The sequence below is a fragment of the Rutilus rutilus genome, assembly GCF_951802725.1.
Source record: "Rutilus rutilus genome assembly, chromosome: 6".
NCBI lineage: Eukaryota > Metazoa > Chordata > Actinopteri > Cypriniformes > Leuciscidae > Rutilus > Rutilus rutilus.
Window position 1 is genome coordinate 35,793,944 of NC_140214.1, and position 22,951 is coordinate 35,816,894.

Below are 22,951 nucleotides of genomic sequence, written 5' to 3' on the forward strand. Positions count from 1 at the left end.
CTACTGCATCACGGTTTCGGTGGGCTCTCTGTCTGCGGTGGGCTCATGCTGTTCCTCGCCGTCTGGAGGTTCCTGGTTGGGCACTGGATTGGGAGTGGGGCTGGGGCTGGTGTTGTCGTTGTATCCAATAGTAAACAGCGATCCACAGGATACCAGCACCCACTCCACAAATGCGGCAAAGCTCCCTCGAGGTCCCTCCCTAGACAACTGTGCCTTCAACGTGGTCTCTTGATAAAAACAATGAAAAAACACTGAATAATCACTTTGTGGGACAATCAAAATATGTTTTTGACTGGTTGGCAGTCGGCCAATGAAGTAACTGTGGCGAAAGTGTTGGGAAGATTCCAGAAAGAGAAAACGGAGGAGAGCACCTGCAAATGAGGTCATTGGTTAAAACTGCTAAAATTGGTTGCGAGTGAGATAGTCAGATGTCCTGCAGGCATCTCGGCTTTGTTTGTCGGCAACATAAAGTTGGCGAATGACAGCCAGGAGTGGTCCGAGGCCTGACATCGATGAAAGCCGTGGCTGGTGGGGCTTGGCAGATCACGCAAACAAAGGCAATATTAGGTAAGAGCAAATTTTTGCTTATTAATTTTTAAAAAGTTTGCGTGATCTGCTGGGTCAAACCTGTGGCGGTGATCGGAGAAAGGGCTTCACCAAATCAAATCTAGAAAAATGAATGATAGAATAGAGGATATGGAGTTCCAGATTTCAAAAAAGATGCGCTTGCGTAGTGTAGATAAGGAGTACTCTGGCCTGGGAACAGCCATGGGATGTAAGGAGCCCCTTGGTAGTGTAACGAAGCATCACTCAAAGTGGGACCCATAAGCAGGCTTTTATTAAGATCGTGATCAAACAGGCAAAGGTCGAGCACCAGCAAACACAGTAACTTAGAGAAAACACAATCGTGGTCGATAAACAGGCAGTAAGTCAGGGCAGGCGGAGAACAGCCACAAACCAGAGACAATGCAGATAATCCAAAAGGCAGGTAGCAGCGAATCATAAACGATGTACAAACAGGGTCACAACAGGCAGGCATAAACAGGAATGAACGCTCAGAAATGTCAACCATAGTAAAACAAGACCTCACAAAGAGGGATGGGAAAGAGACAGTTTAAATAGACCAGCAGACAGGCTACAGCTGGGCAATGTGATCAGTGCCAGGTACAGGGCTGATGGGAAATGTAGTGTGTATGTGAAAGAGTCAATATTCGGGTGAGGGAGCCCTCTGATGGCCGGAAGAGGAAACCACGGAGTTCGAGTGAGTGTGTGTGTGTGTGAGGAAGGAAGCGAGGGAGACAGAGAGAAAGTATTCACCCTTTCTGGTTCTGACTAGTTTATAAACCAGAAAGTGAGTAACCAACTCCAACATACACTTTGAACAACACTTTGAGCAGGAACTGACTTTTTTTAAATACCTGAGAAAGACTAATAAGATATCTTAATATTGTCTGACCATCTTGGTGAAAACTAGTTAAGAATTGATGCAAGCTGGGGTTAGTAAGGGTATACTAAAAAGGTGTGAAATATATGGTGATACTAATTAAGATTATAATGACATCAACACCTTTAGAGATACCACGGTCAGGATATCAATTACGCAGAGATACTATTGGGCAGGGGTGCCCAATCCTGCTCCTGCCGATCGACTGTCCTGCACAGTTCATCTCCAACCCTCATCAAACACACCTGCCTTTAATTTTCAAGTGATCCTAAAGACCTTAATTGGTTGCTTCAGCTGTGTTTGATTAGGGTTGGGGATGAACTGTGCAGGACAGTCGATCGGCAGGAGCAGGATTGGGCACCCCTGCTATAGGACAACCCTCCAAAATATATATAAGGTCAAAGGTAAGAGTAAAAAGGGGGAAATAAAAAGGGAAGAACAACAAGTACTGATTTTATTTAAAAAAGAGGGAGAAGAATTATTATAAATTAGGAGACAGGTCTAAGGGAGATATAATGACAAAACTGAAAAGAAAATGGAAAGACTGCCCCCCATGTAAGAGGTAGGGCTGCATGATATTGAAGAAAAATGTGATATTCAGTATGAGATACAATATTGCTTTAAGTGTGTAAAATAAATGTAAATTATATTTAAATATATTTAAAAACTAAAACGACATAACCTAATATGTTTACATGCCAATGCCAAGACAGGCATTTTGACAGAACTGTATGTGTATTTGACTGTTAGAGTGCAGAGGGCCGCGGAAGATAACTGGATTCAGGATTGCGCGATGTATGAGAGGCCACTTTCTGTGCGCTCGCTTTGGGTGTGTGTCAGATGGCGCAAGACCACAATGAGATGTTTTCCGCGGCTTATTGCACTGAATAACTCTTTAATGACAAGCAAGTCTGTACTCTGCTATATGGATCAGCCTAAAACTTTGACTTTTCTAAACTTTTTGAAGTAGCCTATTAAAATTATTCAGATATCGCAAGTTGTAATGCAGGATAATGAAGAAAGAGAGATAAGACACTGAATAATCACTTTGTGGGACAATCAAAATATGTTTTTGACTGGTTGGCAGTCGGCCAATAAAGTAACTGTCGCGAAAGTGTTGGGGTGATTCCAGAAAGAGAAAAGGGAGGAGAGCACCTGCAAATGAGGTCATTGGTTAAAACTGTATAAAAGTGTGAGTTGCGAGTGAGATAGTCAGATGTCCTGCAGGCATCTCGGCTTTGTTCAAGTCTTGTTTTGACTTCTGGAACTCTGCCTCTTGAGCTTCATTTGCAAGAAAGAGATGACTTTACTGCGAATGACAGCCAGGAGCGGTCCGAGGCCTGACATCGATGAGAGCTTGGCTTGGCAGATCACGCAAACAAAGGTGCGCCTATGAGGTAAGAGCAAATTTTTGCTTATTAATTTTAAAAAGTTTGCGTGATCTGCTGGGTCAAACCTGTGGCGGTGATCGGAGAAAGGGCTTCACCAAATCGAATCTAGAAAAATGAATGATAGATTAGAGGATATGGAGTTCCAGATTTCAAAAGATGCGCTTGGATAGTGTAGATTAGGAGTACTCTGGCCTGGGAACAGCCATGGGATGTAAGAGCTCCTTGGTAGGAGAAAAGGGTGGCCTTACGGTGTTTACCACATAAGAGTGCTCACACGTGTGAAATACCTGATTTAGGTGTTTAGAGAAGAGAAGTATAAGAGTGAAACACCAGCAGAGAGGTGTAAGAGTATTTACACGCAAGAGGCGTGTGACACCTGAGAGGGTGTTCAAAAACAGCAGATACCGCTTCCAGTGTTGAATATAAATGTTTTTGTGACTGCTTAAGGATTCTGTGGCATGAAAAAAACTAGTACAAAGAATTGTGTGTGTGTGTGTGTGAGGAAGGAAACGAGGGAGACCGAGAGAAATAAATCATCCTTTCTGGTTCTGACTAGTTTATAAACCAGAAAGTGAGTAACCAACTCCAATATACACTTTGAACAACACTTTGAGAGATTTTATTGGTAACTGTCATCCCCACCAGTGGACCAGAAATACAGGAACTGACTTTTTTTAAATACCTGAGAAAGACTAATAAGATATCTTAATATTGTCTGAACATCTTGGTGAAAACCAGTTAAGAATTGATGCAAGCTGGTGTTAGTAAGGGTATACTAAAAAGGTGTGAAACATACAGTGATAATAATTAAGATTATAATGACATCAACACCTTTAGAGATACCACGGTCAGGATAGCCTATCAGTTAGGCAGAGATACTATAGGACAACCCTCCAAAATTGGGTAAAAAAAGCCCCCCCCCAAAAAAAGCCTAAAATGACCAGCTGAGGGAACATTTGATGTGGCTATGTGCAGAGAAACTGAATCATTGATAAATATATGTATATATATATATATATAAGGTCAAAGGTAAGAGTAAAAAGGGGGAAATAAAAAGGGAAGAACAACAAGTACTGATTTTATTAAAAAAAATAGGGAGAAGAATTATTATAAATTAGGAGACAGGTCTAAGGGAGATATAATGACAAAACGGAAAAGAAAACGGAAAGACTGCCCTAAAATCATTCAGATATTGCAAGCTGTAATGCAGGATAATGAAGAAAGAGAGATGAGACACTGAATAATCACTTTGTGGGACAATCAAAATATGTTTTTGACTGGTTGACAGTCGGACACCCTTACAAAGAGAAGAAGATAGACAATTAATGAAGTAACTGTGGCGAAAGTGTTGGGGAGATTCCAGAAAGAGAAAAGGGAGGAGAGCACCTGCAAATGAGGTCATTGGTTAAAACTGTATAAAAGTGTGAGTTGCGAGTGAGATAGTCAGATGTCCTGCAGGCATCTCGGCTTTGTTCAAGTCTTGTTTTGACTTCTGGAACTCTGCCTCTTGAGCTTCATTTGCAAGAAAGAGATGACTTTACTGCGAATGACACCAGGAGCGGTCCGAGGCCTGACATCGATGGGAGCCGTGGCTGGTGGGCCTTGGCAGATCACGCAAACAAAGGTGCGCCTATGAGGTAAGAGCAAATTTTTGCTTATTAGTTTAAAAAAGTTTGCGTGATCTGCTGGGTCAAACCTTTGGCGGTGATCGAAGAAAGGGCTTAACCAAATCGAATCTGGAAAATTTTTATAAAATACAAGATATGGAGTTCCAGATTTCAAAAGATGCGCTTGGGTAGTGTAGATTAAGTACTCTGGCCTGGGAACAGCCATGGGATGTAAGAGCTCCTTGGTAGGAGAAAAGGGTGGCCTTACGGTGTTTACCACATAAGAGTGCTCACACGTGTGAAATACCTGATTTAGGTGTTGAGAGAAGAGAAGTATAAGAGTGGAACACCAGCAGAGAGGTGTAAGAGTATTTACACGCAAGAGGCGTGTGACACCTGATAGGGGTGTGAGAGTATTTACACCTGAGAGAAGTGTACGAGTATTTACACACAAGAGGCGTCTGAGACCTGAGAGGGGTGTATGAGTATTTACACCTGAAAGGGGTGTGAGAGTATTTACACGCAAGATTCGTCTGAGACCTGAGAGGGGTGTAAGAGCATTTACACGCAAGAGGCGTGTGACACCTGAGAGGGGTGTACATTTACACGCAAGAGGCGTCTGAGACCTGAGAGTGGGGGGTGTATGAGTATTTACACCTGAGAGGGGTGTAAGAGTATTTACACGCAAGATGCGTCTGAGACCTGAGAGGGGTGTATGAGTATTTACACGCAAGATGCGTCTGAGACCTGAGAGGGGTGTATGAGTATTTACACCTGAGAGGGGTGTGCGAGTATTTACACGCAAGAGGCGTGTGACACCTGAGAGGGGTGTAAGAGTATTTACACGCAAGATGCGTCTGAGACCTGAGAGGGGTGTATGAGTATTAACACCTGAGAGGGGTGTAAGAGTATTTACACGCAAGAGGCGTCTGAGACCTGAGAGGGGTGTGAGAGTATTTACACGCAAGAGGTGTGTGACACCTGAGAGGGGTGTATGAGTATTTACACGCAAGAGGCGTGTGACACCTGAGAGGGGTGTAAGAGTATTTACACGCAAGATGCGTCTGAGACCTGAGAGGGGTGTATGAGTATTAACACCTGAGAGGGGTGTAAGAGTATTTACACGCAAGAGGCGTCTGAGACCTGAGAGGGGTGTGAGAGTATTTACACGCAAGAGGCGTGTGACACCTGAGAGGGGTGTATGAGTATTTACACGCAAGAGGCGTGTGACACCTGAGAGGGGTGTAAGAGTATTTACACGCAAGAGGCGTCTGAGACCTGAGAGGGGTGTGAGAGTATTTACACGCAAGATGCGTCTGAGACCTGAGAGGGGTGTATGAGTATTTACACCTGAGAGGGGTGTAAGAGTATTTATACGCAAGAGGCGTGTGACACCTGAGAGGGGTGTAAGAGTATTTACACGCAAGATGCGTCTGAGACCTGAGAGGGGTGTATGAGTATTAACACCTGAGAGGGGTGTAAGAGTATTTACACGCAAGAGGCGTCTGAGACCTGAGAGGGGTGTGAGAGTATTTACACGCAAGAGGCGTGTGACACCTGAGAGTAGTGTATGAGTATTTACACGCAAGAGGCGTGTGACACCTGAGAGGGGTGTAAGAGTATTTACACGCAAGAGGCGTGTGACACCTGAGAGGGGTGTAAGAGTATTTACACGCAAGAGGCGTGTGACACCTGAGAGCAGTGTATGAGTATTTACACCTGAGAGGGGTGTAAGAGTATTTACACGCAAGAGGCGTGTGACACCTGAGAGAAGTGTACGAGTATTTACACACAAGATGCGTCTGAGACCTGAGAGGGGTGTATGAGTATTAACACCTGAGAGGGGTGTAAGAGTATTTACACGCAAGAGGCGTGTGACACCTGAGAGGGGTGTAAGAGTATTTACACGCAAGAGGCGTGTGACACCTGAGAGGGGTGTGAGAGTATTTACACGCAAGAGGCGTGTGACACCTGAGAGCAGTGTATGAGTATTTACACGCAAGAGGCATGTGACACCTGAGAGGGGTGTAAGAGTATTTACACGCAAGAGGCGTGTGACACCTGAGAGCAGTGTATGAGTATTTACACCTGAGAGAAGTGTACGAGTATTTACACGCAAGAGGTGTCTGAGACCTGAGAGCAGTGTATGAGTATTTACACGCAAGAGGCGTGTGACACCTGAGAGGGGTGTAAGAGTATTTACACGCAAGAGGCATGTGACACCTGAGAGGGGTGTAAGAGTATTTACACGCAAGAGGCGTCTGAGACCTGAGAGCAGTGTATGAGTATTTACACCTGAGAGAAGTGTACGAGTATTTACACGCAAGAGGTGTCTGAGACCTGAGAGCAGTGTATGAGTATTTACACGCAAGAGGCGTGTGACACCTGAGAGGGGTGTAAGAGTATTTACACGCAAGAGGCATGTGACACCTGAGAGGGGTGTAAGAGTATTTACACGCAAGAGGCGTCTGAGACCTGAGAGAAGTGTACGAGTATTTACACGCAAGATGCGTCTGAGACCTGAGAGGGGTGTATGAGTATTTACACGCAAGAGGCGTCTGAGACCTGAGAGGGGTGTATGAGTATTTACACGCAAGAGGCGTGTGACACCTGAGAGCAGTGTATGAGTATTTACACCTGAGAGGGGTCTAAGAGTATTTACACGCAAGATGCGTCTGAGACCTGAGAGCAGTGTATGAGTATTTACACCTGAGAGGGTTGTAAGAGTATTTACACGCAAGAGGCGTGTGACACCTGAGAGGGGTGTGAGAGTATTTACACGCAAGAGGCGTGTGACACCTGAGAGCAGTGTATGAGTATTTACACACAAGAGGCGTGTGACACCTGAGAGGGGTGTGAGAGTATTTACACGCAAGAGGCGTGTGACACCTGAGAGGGGTGTGAGAGTATTTACACGCAAGAGGCGTGTGACACCTGAGAGGGGTGTGAGAGTATTTACACGCAAGAGGCGTGTGACACCTGAGAGGGGTGTATGAGTATTTACACGCAAGAGGCGTGTGACACCTGAGAGCAGTGTATGAGTATATACACCTGAGAGGGGTGTAAGAGTATTTACACGCAAGATGCGTCTGAGACCTGAGAGCAGTGTATGAGTATTTACACCTGAGATGGGTGTGAGAGTATTTACATGCAAGAGGCGTGTGACACCTGAGAGCAGTGTATGAGTATTTACACCTGAGAGGGGTGTAAGAGCATTTACACGCAAGATGCGTCTGAGACCTGAGAGCAGTGTATGAGTATTTACACCTGAGAGAAGTGTACGAGTATTTACACGCATTTACACGAGTATTACACGAGTATTTACAGCGTCTGAGACCTGAGAGCAGTGTATGAGTATTTACACGCAAGAGGCGTGTGACACCTGAGAGGGGTGTAAGAGTATTTACACCTGAGAGAAGTGTACGAGTATTTACACGCAAGATGCGTCTGAGACCTGAGAGCAGTGTATGAGTATTTACACCTGAGATGGGTTTGAGAGTATTTACATGCAAGAGGCGTGTGACACCTGAGAGCAGTGTATGAGTATTTACACCTGAGAGGGGTGTAAGAGCATTTACACGCAAGATGCGTCTGAGACCTGAGAGCAGTGTATGAGTATTTACACCTGAGAGAAGTGTACAAGTATTTACACGCAAGAGGCGTCTGAGACCTGAGAGCAGTGTATGAGTATTTACACGCAAGAGGCGTGTGACACCTGAGAGGGGTGTAAGAGTATTTACACCTGAGAGAAGTGTACGAGTATTTACACGCAAGAGGCGTCTGAGACCTGAGAGCAGTGTATGAGTATTTACACCTGAGATAAGTGTACAAGTATTTACACGCAAGATGCGTCTGAGACCTGAGAGGGGTGTATGAGTATTTACACGCAAGAGGTGTGTGACACCTGAGAGCAGTGTATGAGTATTTACACCTGAGAGAAGTGTACGAGTATTTACACGCAAGAGGCGTCTGAGACCTGAGAGCAGTGTATGAGTATTTACACCTGAGATAAGTGTACAAGTATTTACACGCAAGATGCGTCTGAGACCTGAGAGGGGTGTATGAGTATTTACACGCAAGAGGTGTGTGACACCTGAGAGCAGTGTATGAGTATTTACACCTGAGAGGGGTGTAAGAGTATTTACACGCAAAATGCGTCTGAGACCTGAGAGCAGTGTATGAGTATTTACACCTGAGAGGGTTGTAAGAGTATTTACACGCAAGAGGCGTGTGACACCTGAGATGGGTGTGAGAGTATTTACACGCAAGAGGCGTGTGACACCTGAGAGCAGTGTATGAGTATTTACACGCAAGAGGCGTGTGACACCTGAGAGGGGTGTGAGAGTATTTACACGCAAGAGGCGTGTGACACCTGAGAGGGGTGTATGAGTATTTACACGCAAGAGGCGTGTGACACCTGAGAGCAGTGTATGAGTATATACACCTGAGAGGGGTGTAAGAGTATTTACACGCAAGATGCGTCTGAGACCTGAGAGCAGTGTATGAGTATTTACACCTGAGATGGGTGTGAGAGTATTTACATGCAAGAGGCGTGTGACACCTGAGAGCAGTGTATGAGTATTTACACCTGAGAGAAGTGTACGAGTATTTACACGCAAGAGGCGTCTGAGACCTGAGAGCAGTGTATGAGTATTTACACGCAAGAGGCGTGTGACACCTGAGAGGGGTGTAAGAGTATTTACACCTGAGAGAAGTGTACGAGTATTTACACGCAAGAGGCGTCTGAGACCTGAGAGCAGTGTATGAGTATTTACACGCAAGAGGCGTGTGACACCTGAGAGGGGTGTAAGAGTATTTACACCTGAGAGAAGTGTACGAGTATTTACATGCAAGAGGCGTGTGACACCTGAGAGCAGTGTATGAGTATTTACACCTGAGAGAAGTGTACGAGTATTTACACGCAAGAGGCGTCTGAGACCTGAGAGCAGTGTATGAGTATTTACACGCAAGAGGCGTCTGAGACCTGAGAGCAGTGTATGAGTATTTACACCTGAGAGAAGTGTACAAGTATTTACACGCAAGATGCGTCTGAGACCTGAGAGGGGTGTATGAGTATTTACACGCAAGAGGTGTGTGACACCTGAGAGCAGTGTATGAGTATTTACACCTGAGAGGGGTGTAAGAGTATTTACACGCAAAATGCGTCTGAGACCTGAGAGCAGTGTATGAGTATTTACACCTGAGAGGGTTGTAAGAGTATTTACACGCAAGAGGCGTGTGACACCTGAGATGGGTGTGAGAGTATTTACACGCAAGAGGCGTGTGACACCTGAGAGCAGTGTATGAGTATTTACACGCAAGAGGCGTGTGACACCTGAGAGGGGTGTGAGAGTATTTACACGCAAGAGGCGTGTGACACCTGAGAGGGGTGTGAGAGTATTTACACGCAAGAGGCGTGTGGCACCTGAGAGCAGTGTATGAGTATTTACACCTGAGAGGGGTACAAGAGTATTTACACGCAAGATGCGTCTGAGACCTGAGAGGGGTGTATGAGTATTTACACCTGAGAGGGGTGTACGAGTATTTACACGCAAGAGGTGTGTGACACCATGAGAGGTGAGAAGTGTGGCTTCCATACCGCTTCCAGTGTGGGCGCGGCCACGGGAAGTGAGGAGCCCTTTTGGTAGGCGATAAGGGTGGCCTCATGGCGTGTCCCACTCAGGGAAGTTCTGCACGGGCAGGTTTTCAGGAGCTGAGAAGTGAACTGTTAGTATGTGTGCCTGAGTTTGTCTAGCATTTGTTTAATTGTTGAAAAAGAGTGTGAAATTGAGTGTTTTCATGTTGGGTGCTGTGTGTGTGATATTAGTTGTCTCTGTGTTGAGTGTTAAATTGTGTTCTATTAACCGTTTGTCTAAAGTACTAATTGCACTGGCTGTGTTGTGTTGTGTATGCAAAGTGTGTTGAATATAAATGTTTTTGTGACGGCTTGAGGATTCTCTGGCATGAAAAAAACGAGTAGAAAAATTGTAAAAAAAAATAATAAAAAATATTGCATGTACGACAAGGGGGAAGTAAAAGAAATCAGAAAAATCACCCCCCAGAACAAAAAAACATGCCCAAACATTTGCTTTGCCAAATATTTGGACATCATCCAAATTGCAGATTCTGATCTAAACAGAGGAGCACGGCTAATAATAATAATACTAAAAGAAGAAGAGGAAAAGTATCTGTTTTTTTTCTGCGCACAAGTAGAAATAAACAGTGACCGGGTGACTTGTGACCACACTGTGTGTGTGTGTGTGTGTGTGTGTGTGTGTGTGTGTGTGTGTGTGTGTGTGTGTGAGGAAGGAAACGAGGGAGACAGAGAGAAAGTATTCACCCTTTCTGGTTCTGACTAGTTTATAACCAGAAAGGGAGTAACCAACTCCAACATACACTTTGAACAACACTTTGAGAGATTTTATTGGTAACTGTCATCCCCACCAGTGGACCAGAAATACAGGAACTGACTTTTTTTAAATACCTGAGAAAGACTAATAAGATATCTTAATATTGTCTGAACATCTTGGTGAAAACTAGTTAAGAATTGATGCAAGCTGGTGTTAGTAAGGGTATACTAAAAAGGTGTGAAACATACAGTGATAATAATTAAGATTATAATGACATCAACACCTTTAGAGATACCACAGTCAGGATATCAGTTACGCAGAGATACTATAGGACAATCCTCCAAAAATGTGTAAAAAAAAAAAAAGGCCAAAAAGACTAAAAACAAAATGACCAGCTGAGAGAACATTTGATATGGCTATGTTCAAGTTACAGGGAAAAGGTGAGAGCAAGTGCACAAGACATGAGGATGAAAGGGAAAAGGAGGCATCAAGCCGAAAGTGGGAGTCAAGAAAAGAGACACCAAGGCCATATGAAGAAAGCCTAAGGAAAAGAGAGACATCTAATGAAAGTTTGGCAGATAAAATGAAGGAGTAAGAGCAAGACATAAGGACTGATGAATGGATAAAGAAAGGGAAGCTCTGAGAAAAGAGCTGGCAAAGATGGATTTCTAAAAGCAAAAGACAGACAATCAAAGGTTAACTCAAAAATGTCCAATTTAAACAGTTCTAATGATTGGTCACAAATACATTTTTCAATTGGCCTAATTGGGTTTTTGTGAATTTAATTTTATCAGTTGTGGCAACAGTCTATTAACATGTTCTCAATCAGAAATATGTTGAGCCAATGGATGATGCAATTTTGTTTACCAAAACGTGTTGTTGTAATTTCACAATTACCAAGAAAACACCAGTAAAAATAATGAACCTAAAAGAAAATAATAAAATTGCATTAATGTTAGTTGACCGGTCAATAGGGGAATTCAAGCAGGCCCAACAGGGATTGATATGGAGGATTGTGCAAACTGGTGGCCATCAAAAACACTGGAGTTTTCTCCTTAGTATAAGCGGTTTGTGCAGTTCCCCGAGGAAATTCAAATAATTGACAAAAAGGATTATAGAAATATCGGACATTTAGAGATTAAAATATATATAGAGAGAGACATGCTAGATGTGGGTATGACTGACCTGTTATATAAAGACTATGATATTTGTATCTTGTTATCCCTGGGAGACAATTTGAAATTTGATCCATTGCAGAAATTTTGCGATTTTTAGATTGTGTTACTTAAAATAACTTGTCCATTGTGTTGAATGAGCAGGATTGGGTGACCAAGCTAAACAGACATTTTTAACAGACACAGAAATGAGACTCATTGATTTAATCCTAAAAGGTTTGAGAGAGTAGGAATCAATATAACGAGTGATAAAAATACTATATATGTGACTGAAAATAAGGCAAACCAGACAGACTGAAACGCTGCTATTTTCTGCATTCTGCAAAGAAGAAAGATGCTTGCTCATTTCTGCAAAGAAGAACTTTCTTTATTAAAATTGCATGGGGAAACTGCTGTTATCAACCAGATGATACTTCTGAAATTAAGGGACAATTGAAAGAGATGGTTGCAGAATTTATAAAGGATGAATTTGATTCATGCGGATCTCTTAGTGTTCAATTTCCAGATGACACCAGCCAACTTTTGGCTGCCTCGACTTAAACAACAGCAACTGGACTGTGCAACAAGTGCAAGAACAAGGACACGGCTGCAGAGAAAAGAAGAGGCATTTGGTTGGTGGGCCTTTGTCCCCCCTGAAAGAGGAAGTTGAAACTTGTATGGACAAAGACTGAGTTGATGCAGAAACAACCAAGAAAAACATCCTGCCATTATGCAAAATTGCCTCCTCCGTGGCTTGACCAAAAGCCAGGCTGAGGAGAGGCAGAGAGACAACAGCATCCAGAGTCAAACCACTATGTCCCAACATGACACCAGGCCCCTGAATGCCATCAAAGACTGACAGATCAAATGCATCGGATGAGGAGGGAAACACTCAAACAGCAACCCAGCCAGTGGAACTGATCCAAGCAGAAGGACTTCATCCTTTCCTATGTGGGCACAGGTGATACGTTTTCAATGATCACTACAGAGACCGCTTCAGATTTCATTGATTGGCCATTTCATTAATTGTATTTTGATTATTCACTGGTCCAACAGCAGTTCTCTTTATTCTGTTAAGCTAACACTCTCTATTTGCTTTCTTTCAATAGACATAAGTCCAGCAAAAAAATTTAAAAAGAAAGAAAAGAGGAGGAGAAGTTGAGTGTTTGCGTGACTCAACTATTAACTAAAACTGGGGCTGGACTTAGCAGAGAGGGACCACTGCATTAACCAACTAGAGTTAAATGAATAATTGATGATGTTGTCCAATGAACAGAGAGATTTGGGGATCTGCTTTCAAGACAGAGCTGATAAGCTTGTAGGATACTGAGCTCTCTATCAGGAAAAAAAAAGGGACAAAAATGTGGATGATAAAGCTATGGGGCTGGTCACTCCATCTTGGTCAATAGTTAATTTTTTTAGGTTTAGAAATAAAATAGTAACTACAAAATTTCAAACTCATGATTACCAGGGATTACGAGATGTTAATATTGTTGGTCATGAATCCGAGATTATGCTGAGATCTCCAGTCATTTAAAAGAGCAGCTCATAAGCAACAGAAGAAAAGAAGAGAAATTAAATTAACAGATGAATGACAAATCAGATTAGAGAAATTGATATTGGTTCTTTTCTATAGATATAGATCTTTTCTAATATTGATATATTCTTTTTCTTTCAAGCTGCAGCATGTCCAGGCCTACCAGATCATTTGATCTATTAGATATTGAAAAATTTGGGGTTTATGGCATCAGTGTTTAACACACACAAATGGCAACTGATATCGGCCAGCTGTGTTATTCCAAACATTTAGGGAACATGGGGAATGCCACATTGCCTATATTCAATAGTTTTTATCATCAGAGTTGTGTTACCAATTTAGAATGGGTGGTATTCGAACCTTGATATTTAGGATGGATAATTGAATATAAAATTAAGTCTATATCGATAAGTCAATAAGGCATAAGCAAAACGCCTCAACTTCAGACTGTTGGACAAATGAGGTATAAAAGAACAAATAATTACACTAGCAACACTATTTACTATTTTAATTTCAGATGTGCGTGGTTTTGACATTTGCGCAAGGGGGGAAGTGATTAGAAAATAAAAACAGTCTATGATAGATGATTGATAGATAGCCGAATGCAATATTTCTGTTCAAAACAATGTCAGAAAAGGTGTGTGTATAGATTTGATTGGTCAACCAAGGGGAATACCAAGTAAATTTAAGCATATGGATGAAGTAAATCAGGCTTTGAGTATTTGTATGGATAACTTATAAAATGCAGAATGGATGAATTACATTTATTGCAATCAACAGAAGTTCATTAACACACTGAAGTCACATTGAGAGCCTTGGGAGAACATTTGTGGACCCATAAGCGACATGACATGGCAAAACAGACAAACATTAAATTGGTTATTCTCTGAGAAAGAATGTGTTGTGTAAAATTTGAAGCTAACTGTTTTACTTATGTTCCAAATAATACAGCTCAAGATGAATCATTCACAGAGGCATTGAAGAAACTCAATAATAAGGGTAGAAGTCACTGAAAATGTGGGAGATAAGCATATTGGGAACTAGTTATATATTTGGATCATGGCGTAAATGGCTTACTAAAATGGGAATAATAATAATAGCTACAGTAGTTGTTATTTTTGTGCTGTTGTTCTGTTGTGTTATGCCTTTCCTCAGATCAATGATGGCCAATGCAGCAGCTAATCATATGATTAATGTGTCTGTGAGGAGATCTGGAGTTGATGCACCAATATGTCTCCAATGGGTCCTGGATTGGATGAACTGGACGAGATTAAATAAAACCCCTTAAGCAAAATGTGGCAGGGAAGGGGTGCCTTTTCTTTACTCTTTATTTTCAAACTGACTGTATTCTTTGGACAGTAAGGGAGTCAGTATACTCATTGTATTTTTCTTTTTTTCTAAAATGATTTAGCATGATTGGAATTGGGGTAGAGTAGGCAGGAAGTTAGAGGGTGTTATGTTTGTTATTTTGGCGTATACCCCTTCCTGAAGTCATTTATTATAATCTATTTATTAAAATCAAGATCCCCCCCTGAAAGTAAGGGGACGATGAGGTGTTACAAGGTAATGCAACCAGATTTAAGGGGACGATAAGAAAGATGTTTTAATTTTTTATTTCATTTGCATGACAAATATCATTTATTGCCTGAGTCTATTTTGATTAGTAGCTAGACCAATTTTGAGTGTAATAATGACAGCCAGAGACTGAGAAGGAAAGGATCAACAAGCACCTCAGTGTTTAGCAGAAAGAGCAGACTCAACTGGTGGTTTAAAAACCCGCAGCCTGCTCCAACGAGGGAGCACCACCGGATAGCACCTCAGACTACCCTGAAGTAGATGAGGTACCTCTGGCAACGCAGGAGCACCCCAGATAGCGCTCCAGGCTACCGGAAACGTCTGGAGTTCCTCTGGCAATGTGGGAGAACAAGTGCATCAAAATATATATTCTTAAGCATCTTATGTTAACCAGAATAAGTTTAATCACCGATGTATTCTACATATGACAACCATGGGCAATGCTCAGACATTCCACGCACATGTTTTAACACAAAATGTTGATTTGTTTTTGATTTTGTTGAGCCCCTACAATGTTTAGTTAGGGAGGCGGAGTCTTTTACACTGCCCTAGTAAAAATTGTGGGCAGTGATGTTTGGCTGCGACCTCTTCCGGAGTGCAGTTACTGTTGTGGAGAAAAGTCATCTTTCTTGCAAATGAAGCTCAAGAGGCAGAGTTCCAGAAGTCAAAACAAGACTTGAACAAAGCCGTGATGCCGGCAGGACATCTGACTATCTCACTCGCAACTCACACTTTTATACAGTTTTAACCAATGACCTCATTTGCAGGTGCTCTCCTCCCTTTTCTCTTTCTGGAATCTCCCCAACACTTTCGCCACAGTTACTTCATTAATTGTCTATTTTCTTCTCTTTGTATGGGTGGCCGACTGCCAATCAGTCAAAAACATATTTTGATTGTTCCACAAAGTGATTATTCTAAACTGAACTCAAATGGCACTGAGAATTGGGTAAGAGACAAACATAAATTACTCTGAAATGTAAATTGGGAAATTGAGAGATGAAACCATGTTGATGACCTGAGTCTGTGGTAGAGTAGTGAGTTTAATGTGAAACTCGAGGTCAGGGACCAAATCTGTTCTGTGGGGTGCGGACTGGAGTCAGTCCTAGAGCCTCTGAACAAATGGGGTGTGGATTGGATCGATTCCTTTCCTAGAGCTCTTCCTGTCCGATTTTAGGGAAAAATCGGATCTATTGGAGACGTCCAATAGATTACTGAGGCGCGCCGAAAGAACACCACAGACTCAGTACAATCAACATGGGAATATCTCACAGTAAAACAAGCAGATGTGCAAAATATGATACACCGGTGTTTTGCCAGATGAGAAGTTTATCATCTTTTTACTCTTTTAATTCTTTTTATAACTGTATCCACTGTATGTCCGACTGATCGCACTGTATTCTATTTTTGCATTCCTCCTTTTGATTCTAAACTGAAATCAAGTGGCACTGAGAATTGGGTAAGAGACAAACATAAATTACTCTGAAATGTAAATTGGGAAATTGAGAGATGAAACCATGTTGATGACCTGAGTCTGTGGTAGAGTAGTGAGTTTAATGTGAAACTCGAGGTCAGGGACCAAATCTGTTCTGTGGGGTGCGGACTGAAGTCAGTCCTAGAGCCTCTGAACAAATGGGGTGTGGATTGGATCGATTCCTTTCCTAGAGCTCTTCCTTTCCGATTTTAGGGAAAAATCGGATCTATTGGAGACGTCCAATAGATTACTGAGGCGCGCCGAAAGAACACCACAGACACGGTACAATCAACATGGGAAAATCTCATAGTAAAACAAGCAGCTGTGCAAAATATGATACACCGGTGTTTTGCCAAATGAGAAGTTTATGTATGTATCATCTTTTTACTCTTTTGATTATTTTTATAACTGTGTCATCTTTATATCTCTTTTAATTCCTTTTATAACTGTTTTAATTGTCCTTGCTTTTATTTTGTGATTATTTTAATTCCTTTCTGTGTAAAGCACTTTGAATTACCATAGTGTATGAAATGTGCTATATAAATAAACTTGCCTTGCCTTGCCTAAAATCCCATTCTTTCCTGTCTGACTTCTCTCACAGTAAGGTGACAAGATCAGCGTCTGCCTGGACATTCCTTTACAGTCCTTTTTAAAGTCCATCAAACTTTTTGACATGTTCAGAAATCCCCTCCTGGAAACTCCCTCTGTATACATTCAGTCTTTTACAGACAATGGTCAAACCCAAAGTCTTGAACTGTCATTAGTTCTGGAAAACCCCTTAGGACTTTTGCATATAAAGCCCTCCATCTCTTTGTCCTTTTTCTACGGGCTTTCATCCTCTGCCTTCTCCTGCGTCCAGTCTGCAACACATCAATCGGTAATACTTGCATCCTTCTCTTAGTATTCAGTTAAATGCTTTCTAATACGTTACATTTCTCTCTACTCTACTTTTTTGCTTACTAAATGACTTCAACATTAAGTGTGGTATTTTTCTTTATAAACCATTTTCTCAATAAATGATTTTACAACAACAATTGCTGTTTTTCTTTATAAACCATTTTCTCAATAAATGATTTTACAACAACAATTGCAGTGTTTTTCTTATAAACCATTTTCTCAATATATGGTTACAATGATTATTACAAGTGTCTTACAGTATATAACACTTTCTTTCGTTGTTTAACAACAACTTATGGTACCTTTCTTTATAAAACCACTTTTTAATACAGTTAAAATTGTGGTTTACAATGACCCATAAGTACTTCATATCCCAAAAGGCATAATTAGAATAGAATAATTGCAATATTTCACAACAATATATATAGTTAAGATGTGTGAAATTACTGCTTTGTGACTGCGGAACCTTTGGGGACGTTTAAAATTGTGCAAAACAACCCCGCACCCTGTTGTGGCCCTGTTAAAAAGCACAAACAGTATTTCTTTAAAGCTGCTTCGAAACAATCTGTATTATAAAAAGCGCTATATACATAAAGGTGGCTTGACAAGTAACAACATGCTACACTGGGCTTTCTGTGCAAATTCTGGGTGGCCCATCTTACCCCAATATACTAAATTTATCTTTTTACTTCAGAATAAAAATTATAACATTTCCTCCACAATTAAAAAAAAATTGTGTTTGGCTCGAGATCATGGTGCAAAGGACCCTAGGTTGATTTTACTCCGAACCATCCCTTTAATGGTTTGGTCTGATGGGTAATCCCCTCTCCAATTGGGGTATCGTCTACAGCTTTAATCTTGATAGGAGGGTTGCACGGTTGGGTAGGAATGTTATATTTTCTGATTAGCTTTTTATGAATGAGGTTCAACGCTGCTCCAGAATTCGATCATCGCTGTTAATGAAATGGATGCATTTTCAGTCTTTAGTCTAATAGGGAGCTTGAATGAATTGTTACTTAGAAGTGAGAAGTGTTCAATATTTACCCGAGAGGTTGTTTGGGTCTTGTGTGGGCACCTTTGACTGCGATGGCCGGCTTCACCGCAGTAAAAGCAAAATTGGAGTTGTCATCGCCTCATTCTTTCCTCCTCAGATAGTCGAGAGAGACCTAAATGCATCGTTTCGTCTTTGCTTTGTTTGGCGGCGGACGTGGTCATCGGTGGGGAGAGTTGAGATACTCACATTTTTCCGTTTTGGGGCCTGCCTCGTCAGATTATGAATTTTTATGGTGAGAGTCACAAGGTCAGAAAATGATAAATTCTTACCTTTACAAGCCAGCTCTGACTGAAGATCAGGGTTGAGGCTCTGTTGGAACACAGCTCTCAGTGAAACATCATTCCATTAACATGATGGCATAATCAGCAGCGGTACGGTTAGCCTGTGACATTTGGAGAATCTGCATTGATATATTCTTGCACCCAGCGGGATATTCAAACACTTCTTGCAGTTGTTGGACGAAATAATCCCAAACTGCCGCAGCCCAGTCAATAGCTTTGCCAGATAATAATGTCATCATAAAAGTGCATTTCTTACCATCTGACACAAACTTGTCCTCCTGGTTATCAAAGTAAATATTTACTTGACGAATAAAGCCTTTACACTGCTCTGCACATCCATCAAATTTATCAGGTAATGCAAAGCTTACCGTTTTTGGCGTGGGCGATGGAAGAGACTGGATGTAATGAGTCAGGTGTTCGTTGACAGACTGGAGTTTAGTAAGTTGATATTGGTAGCCCTTTAACACTTCACTTTAATAGCCAAAAGCCGCTTGTAGGTTAGAAACTTCTGCTGGATTCAGTTGAGGCGAAGTATTCTGTAACGAAGAGGCTGAGGCGGTGTTAGAATCCATTTGCAGAAGTTTATTAACAGCAGGCTTAGGGACAGAAACGTTAGGCCAGGCAGAAGGTCAAAACCACAATATCAGTCCAATCTGTTACCACACACAAGGATGATCCAAAGGGAAGAGAATAGTAAGCAGGCAAAAGGTCCAAACACAGTCACACGTCAAACTCAGACTACCAAGGTAAAGGGATATGATGCAATAATTATGGTAAATTTTTGCCATTGAATTTTATTTCTAATTTTTTTTAATTAAATTTCAATTAATGCAGAATTTCAGATTAATATAGAGACTAGGCCTTTTAGATCCAATTTTTGAAGGCAGATTAGCGCCATCTGTTGAGAGAAAATAAAATAAAACATGTAATTTTATGGTGTTACCAGAGAATGTCTAATATGGCGAGAAGTTTCACTCTCACTACACTACACTACACTCACTACGGCTTCTGAACTGGTTGCAGTTCCACTCTGATTCCATATGAGGGCGCTCACAGGACGAGTGCAGAATGAATGGAGGTCAATGGTGGTATACCCCTCAAAATCCACTTTTCTCAGGATATAATTTTTTGTCTAGTAATTTGAATGTTGTATTCGAAAGGAGATGCAAAGAAATTACACATTGCTGGGTGTTAGATTTTTTAGAGTCACTTATTTGATTTAAAAAAGTCTTTCAAAATGTCAATGACGTCAGAATGCTGACGTCATTAGCAGAATGCTAGCGTGTTATGGGCAACAACAACTCAACCTGTAAGAAATCAAAACGACATAAGTACTCGTTCATTCAACTTTCGACCTAAAACCCATGTTGAACTTGCAAAATCTACAATCACATCTGAGATTTCTCAACGGCAATCGGGTGAAAGAGACAAATTTAGCCGTCTAGCCCCATTGACTCCCATTCATTTTGCACTCATGGCGAGCGCCCCCAGTGGAACTCTGGTGGTACTACAACCAAAATTCGGTACAATAGGGCTTAATAGGGAGTGGACAGGCTCTCCGTAGACGGGCTCTGGTGTTACCACTAGATGCCTGGATAGCTCTCTATAGAGAGGCTTGTGAATTCCCAACTAGTTTTTGGACAAAATTACTTTACTAAAATTCTTACGTTTTACTACTTTTTGTCAAGGTTTATATATATATATACATATACATATATATATATATATATATATATATATATATATATATATACATATATATATGCTCACCTAAAGGATTATTAGGAACACCAAACGAATACTGTGTTTGACCCCCTTTCGCCTTCAGAACTGCCTTAATTCTATGTGGCATTGATTCAACAAGGTGCTGAAAGCATTCTTTAGAAATGTTGGCCCATATTGATAGGATAGCATCTTGCAGTTGATGGAGATTTGTGGGATGCACATCCAGGGCACGAAGCTCCCGTTCCACCACATCCCAAAGATGCTCTATTGGGTTGAGATCTGGTGACTGTGGGGGCCATTTTAGTACAGTGAACTCATTGTCATGTTAAAGAAACCAATTTGAAATGATTCGAGCTTTGTGACATGGTGCATTATCCTGCTGGAAGTAGCCATCAGAGGATGGGTACATGGTGGTCATAAAGGGATGGACATGGTCAGAAACAATGCTCAGGTAGGCCGTGGCATTTAAACGATGCCCAATTGGCACTAAGGGGCCTAAAGTGTGCCAAGAAAACATCCCCCACACCATTACACCACCACCACCACCAGCCTGGCATGATGGATCCATGTTTTCATTCTGTTTACGCCAAATTCTGACTCTACCATCTGAATGTCTCAACAGAAATCGAGACTCATCAGACCAGGCAACATTTTTCCAGTCTTCAACTGTCCAATTTTGGTGAGCTCGTGCAAATTGTAGCCTCTTTTTCCTATTTGTAGTGGAGATGAGTGGTACCCGGTGGGGTCTTCTGCTGTTGTAGCCCATCCGCCTCAAGGTTGTGCGTGTTGTGGCTTCACAAATGCTTTGCTGCATACCTCGGTTGTAACGAGTGGTTATTTCAGTCAAAGTTGCTCTTCTATCAGCTTGAATCAGTCGGCCCATTCTCCTCTGACCTCTAGCATCAACAAGGCATTTTCGCCCACAGGACTGCCGCATACTGGATGTTTTTCCCTTTTCACACCATTCTTTGTAAACCCTACAAATGGTTGTGCGTGAAAATCCCAGTAACTGAGCAGATTATGAAATACTCAGACCGGCCCGTCTGGCACCAACAACCATGCCATGCTCAAAATTGCTTAAATCACCTTTCTTTCCCATTCTGACATTCAGTTTGGAGTTCAGGAGATTGTCTTGACCAGGACCACACCCCTAAATGCATTGAAGCAACTGCCATGTGATTGGTTGATTAGATAATTGCATTAATGAGAAATTGAACAGGTGTTCCTAATAATCCTTTAGGTGAGTGTATATATATAAAGTGTACATGTTTTTGCACTATTATTACAGTCAAACCTGAATACAGAGAAAGCATTTTGTTACACGTAACATTAAAATACTATAATAAAAAAAAAGTAACAAAAAGAGTCTGTTTTATCACAGCTTAAGTGGGTGTGTCTGTTTTGCTCTCTTAGGCCCGGTTTCACAGACAGGGCTTAGACTAAGCCAGGATTAGACCATAGATCAATTAGGACATTTAAGTAATTTTTATAAACATGCTTAGAAAAAAACATTACCGATGTGCATCTTAAAACTAAAAAGGCACTGATATATTTTTAAGATCAGTCAGTGCAAGTTTATTTCAGTGGAAACAGCTCAGACTTACATTTTAGTCTAGGACTAGTCTTAAGCCCTGTCTGTGAAACCAGGGGTTAATGTTTTAGAGTGTAACCCCTTCCTTGCTGTCCACTTTTTTTCTGCATTGTGGTTGATTTTGTTTGACATATTTGTTCTGTTACAATCACACTAATTCATTGGTGTGTGTATATAAGTGTGTGTGTGTGTGTGTGTGTCTGTCTGTTTTGCACTCTTGATGTTTCAGAGTTTTACCCCTTTATTGCTGTGCATTTTTTTCTGCATCGTGGCTGATTTGTAGATTGTACACACAAAAATATTCTGTTTCCATGTTTTTTTGCCCATTTCCCATTCATTTCCTATGGTATTTTTTGACCACGAAAACCATGAGTTTGACAATATTATTATTATTTTTTTGGACGACCACTTAGCCTTTTCAAACCATGCCCTCAATTTTTGTGTGTGTTTATATAACAGGTGCCATAAAAGTCACCAGGTTTTGTACCATTCCGATGAAGCTACGAATTTTAAAATTTCAAAATGTAAAACTTTTCGTTCAAAAGTGACCGAAGAGCACTGCAGGGGGCTGTTTCGACTGACTAAAAAGAATTACCCCATAATTCTAGACACAGCAACAGATGACAAATCAAAATATTATCCTGAATGTCTGTGTAATGAAATGTGTTTGTGCATAAATACAATGTGCAATCAGTGCGTTATTTGCACGTCAATATAATAATATTTTAACGCATTAAGGATTTTGAATTAATCGCGTGCGTTGACAATTAATAATATAAGCTAAATTACATAATTTTATCATGTTTTCCTATTCGTAATTGAGCCTGAACACTTGTGTACTCGTACCTTTTTTATGGAAAATGTGGCAGAAGGA

At 41.3% G+C, this 22,951-nt stretch overlaps 1 protein-coding gene across 1 annotated transcript; it reads right to left on the reverse strand.

Moving 5' to 3' along the window:
• Window positions 1-17,391, reverse strand: LOC311292402 (uncharacterized protein; the record flags this gene model as incomplete). The annotated part of the gene is made up of 3 exons (XM_084412070.1): window positions 9,688-17,391; window positions 8,608-9,453; window positions 1-227 (listed from the first exon to the last, which is right to left on the reverse strand). The coding sequence occupies exons 1-3, from the start codon at window positions 10,037-10,039 to the stop codon at window positions 1-3; spliced, it is 1,425 nt and encodes a 474-aa protein (XP_084268196.1). The 5' UTR covers window positions 10,040-17,391.
• Window positions 17,392-22,951: the final 5,560 nt, after the last annotated feature.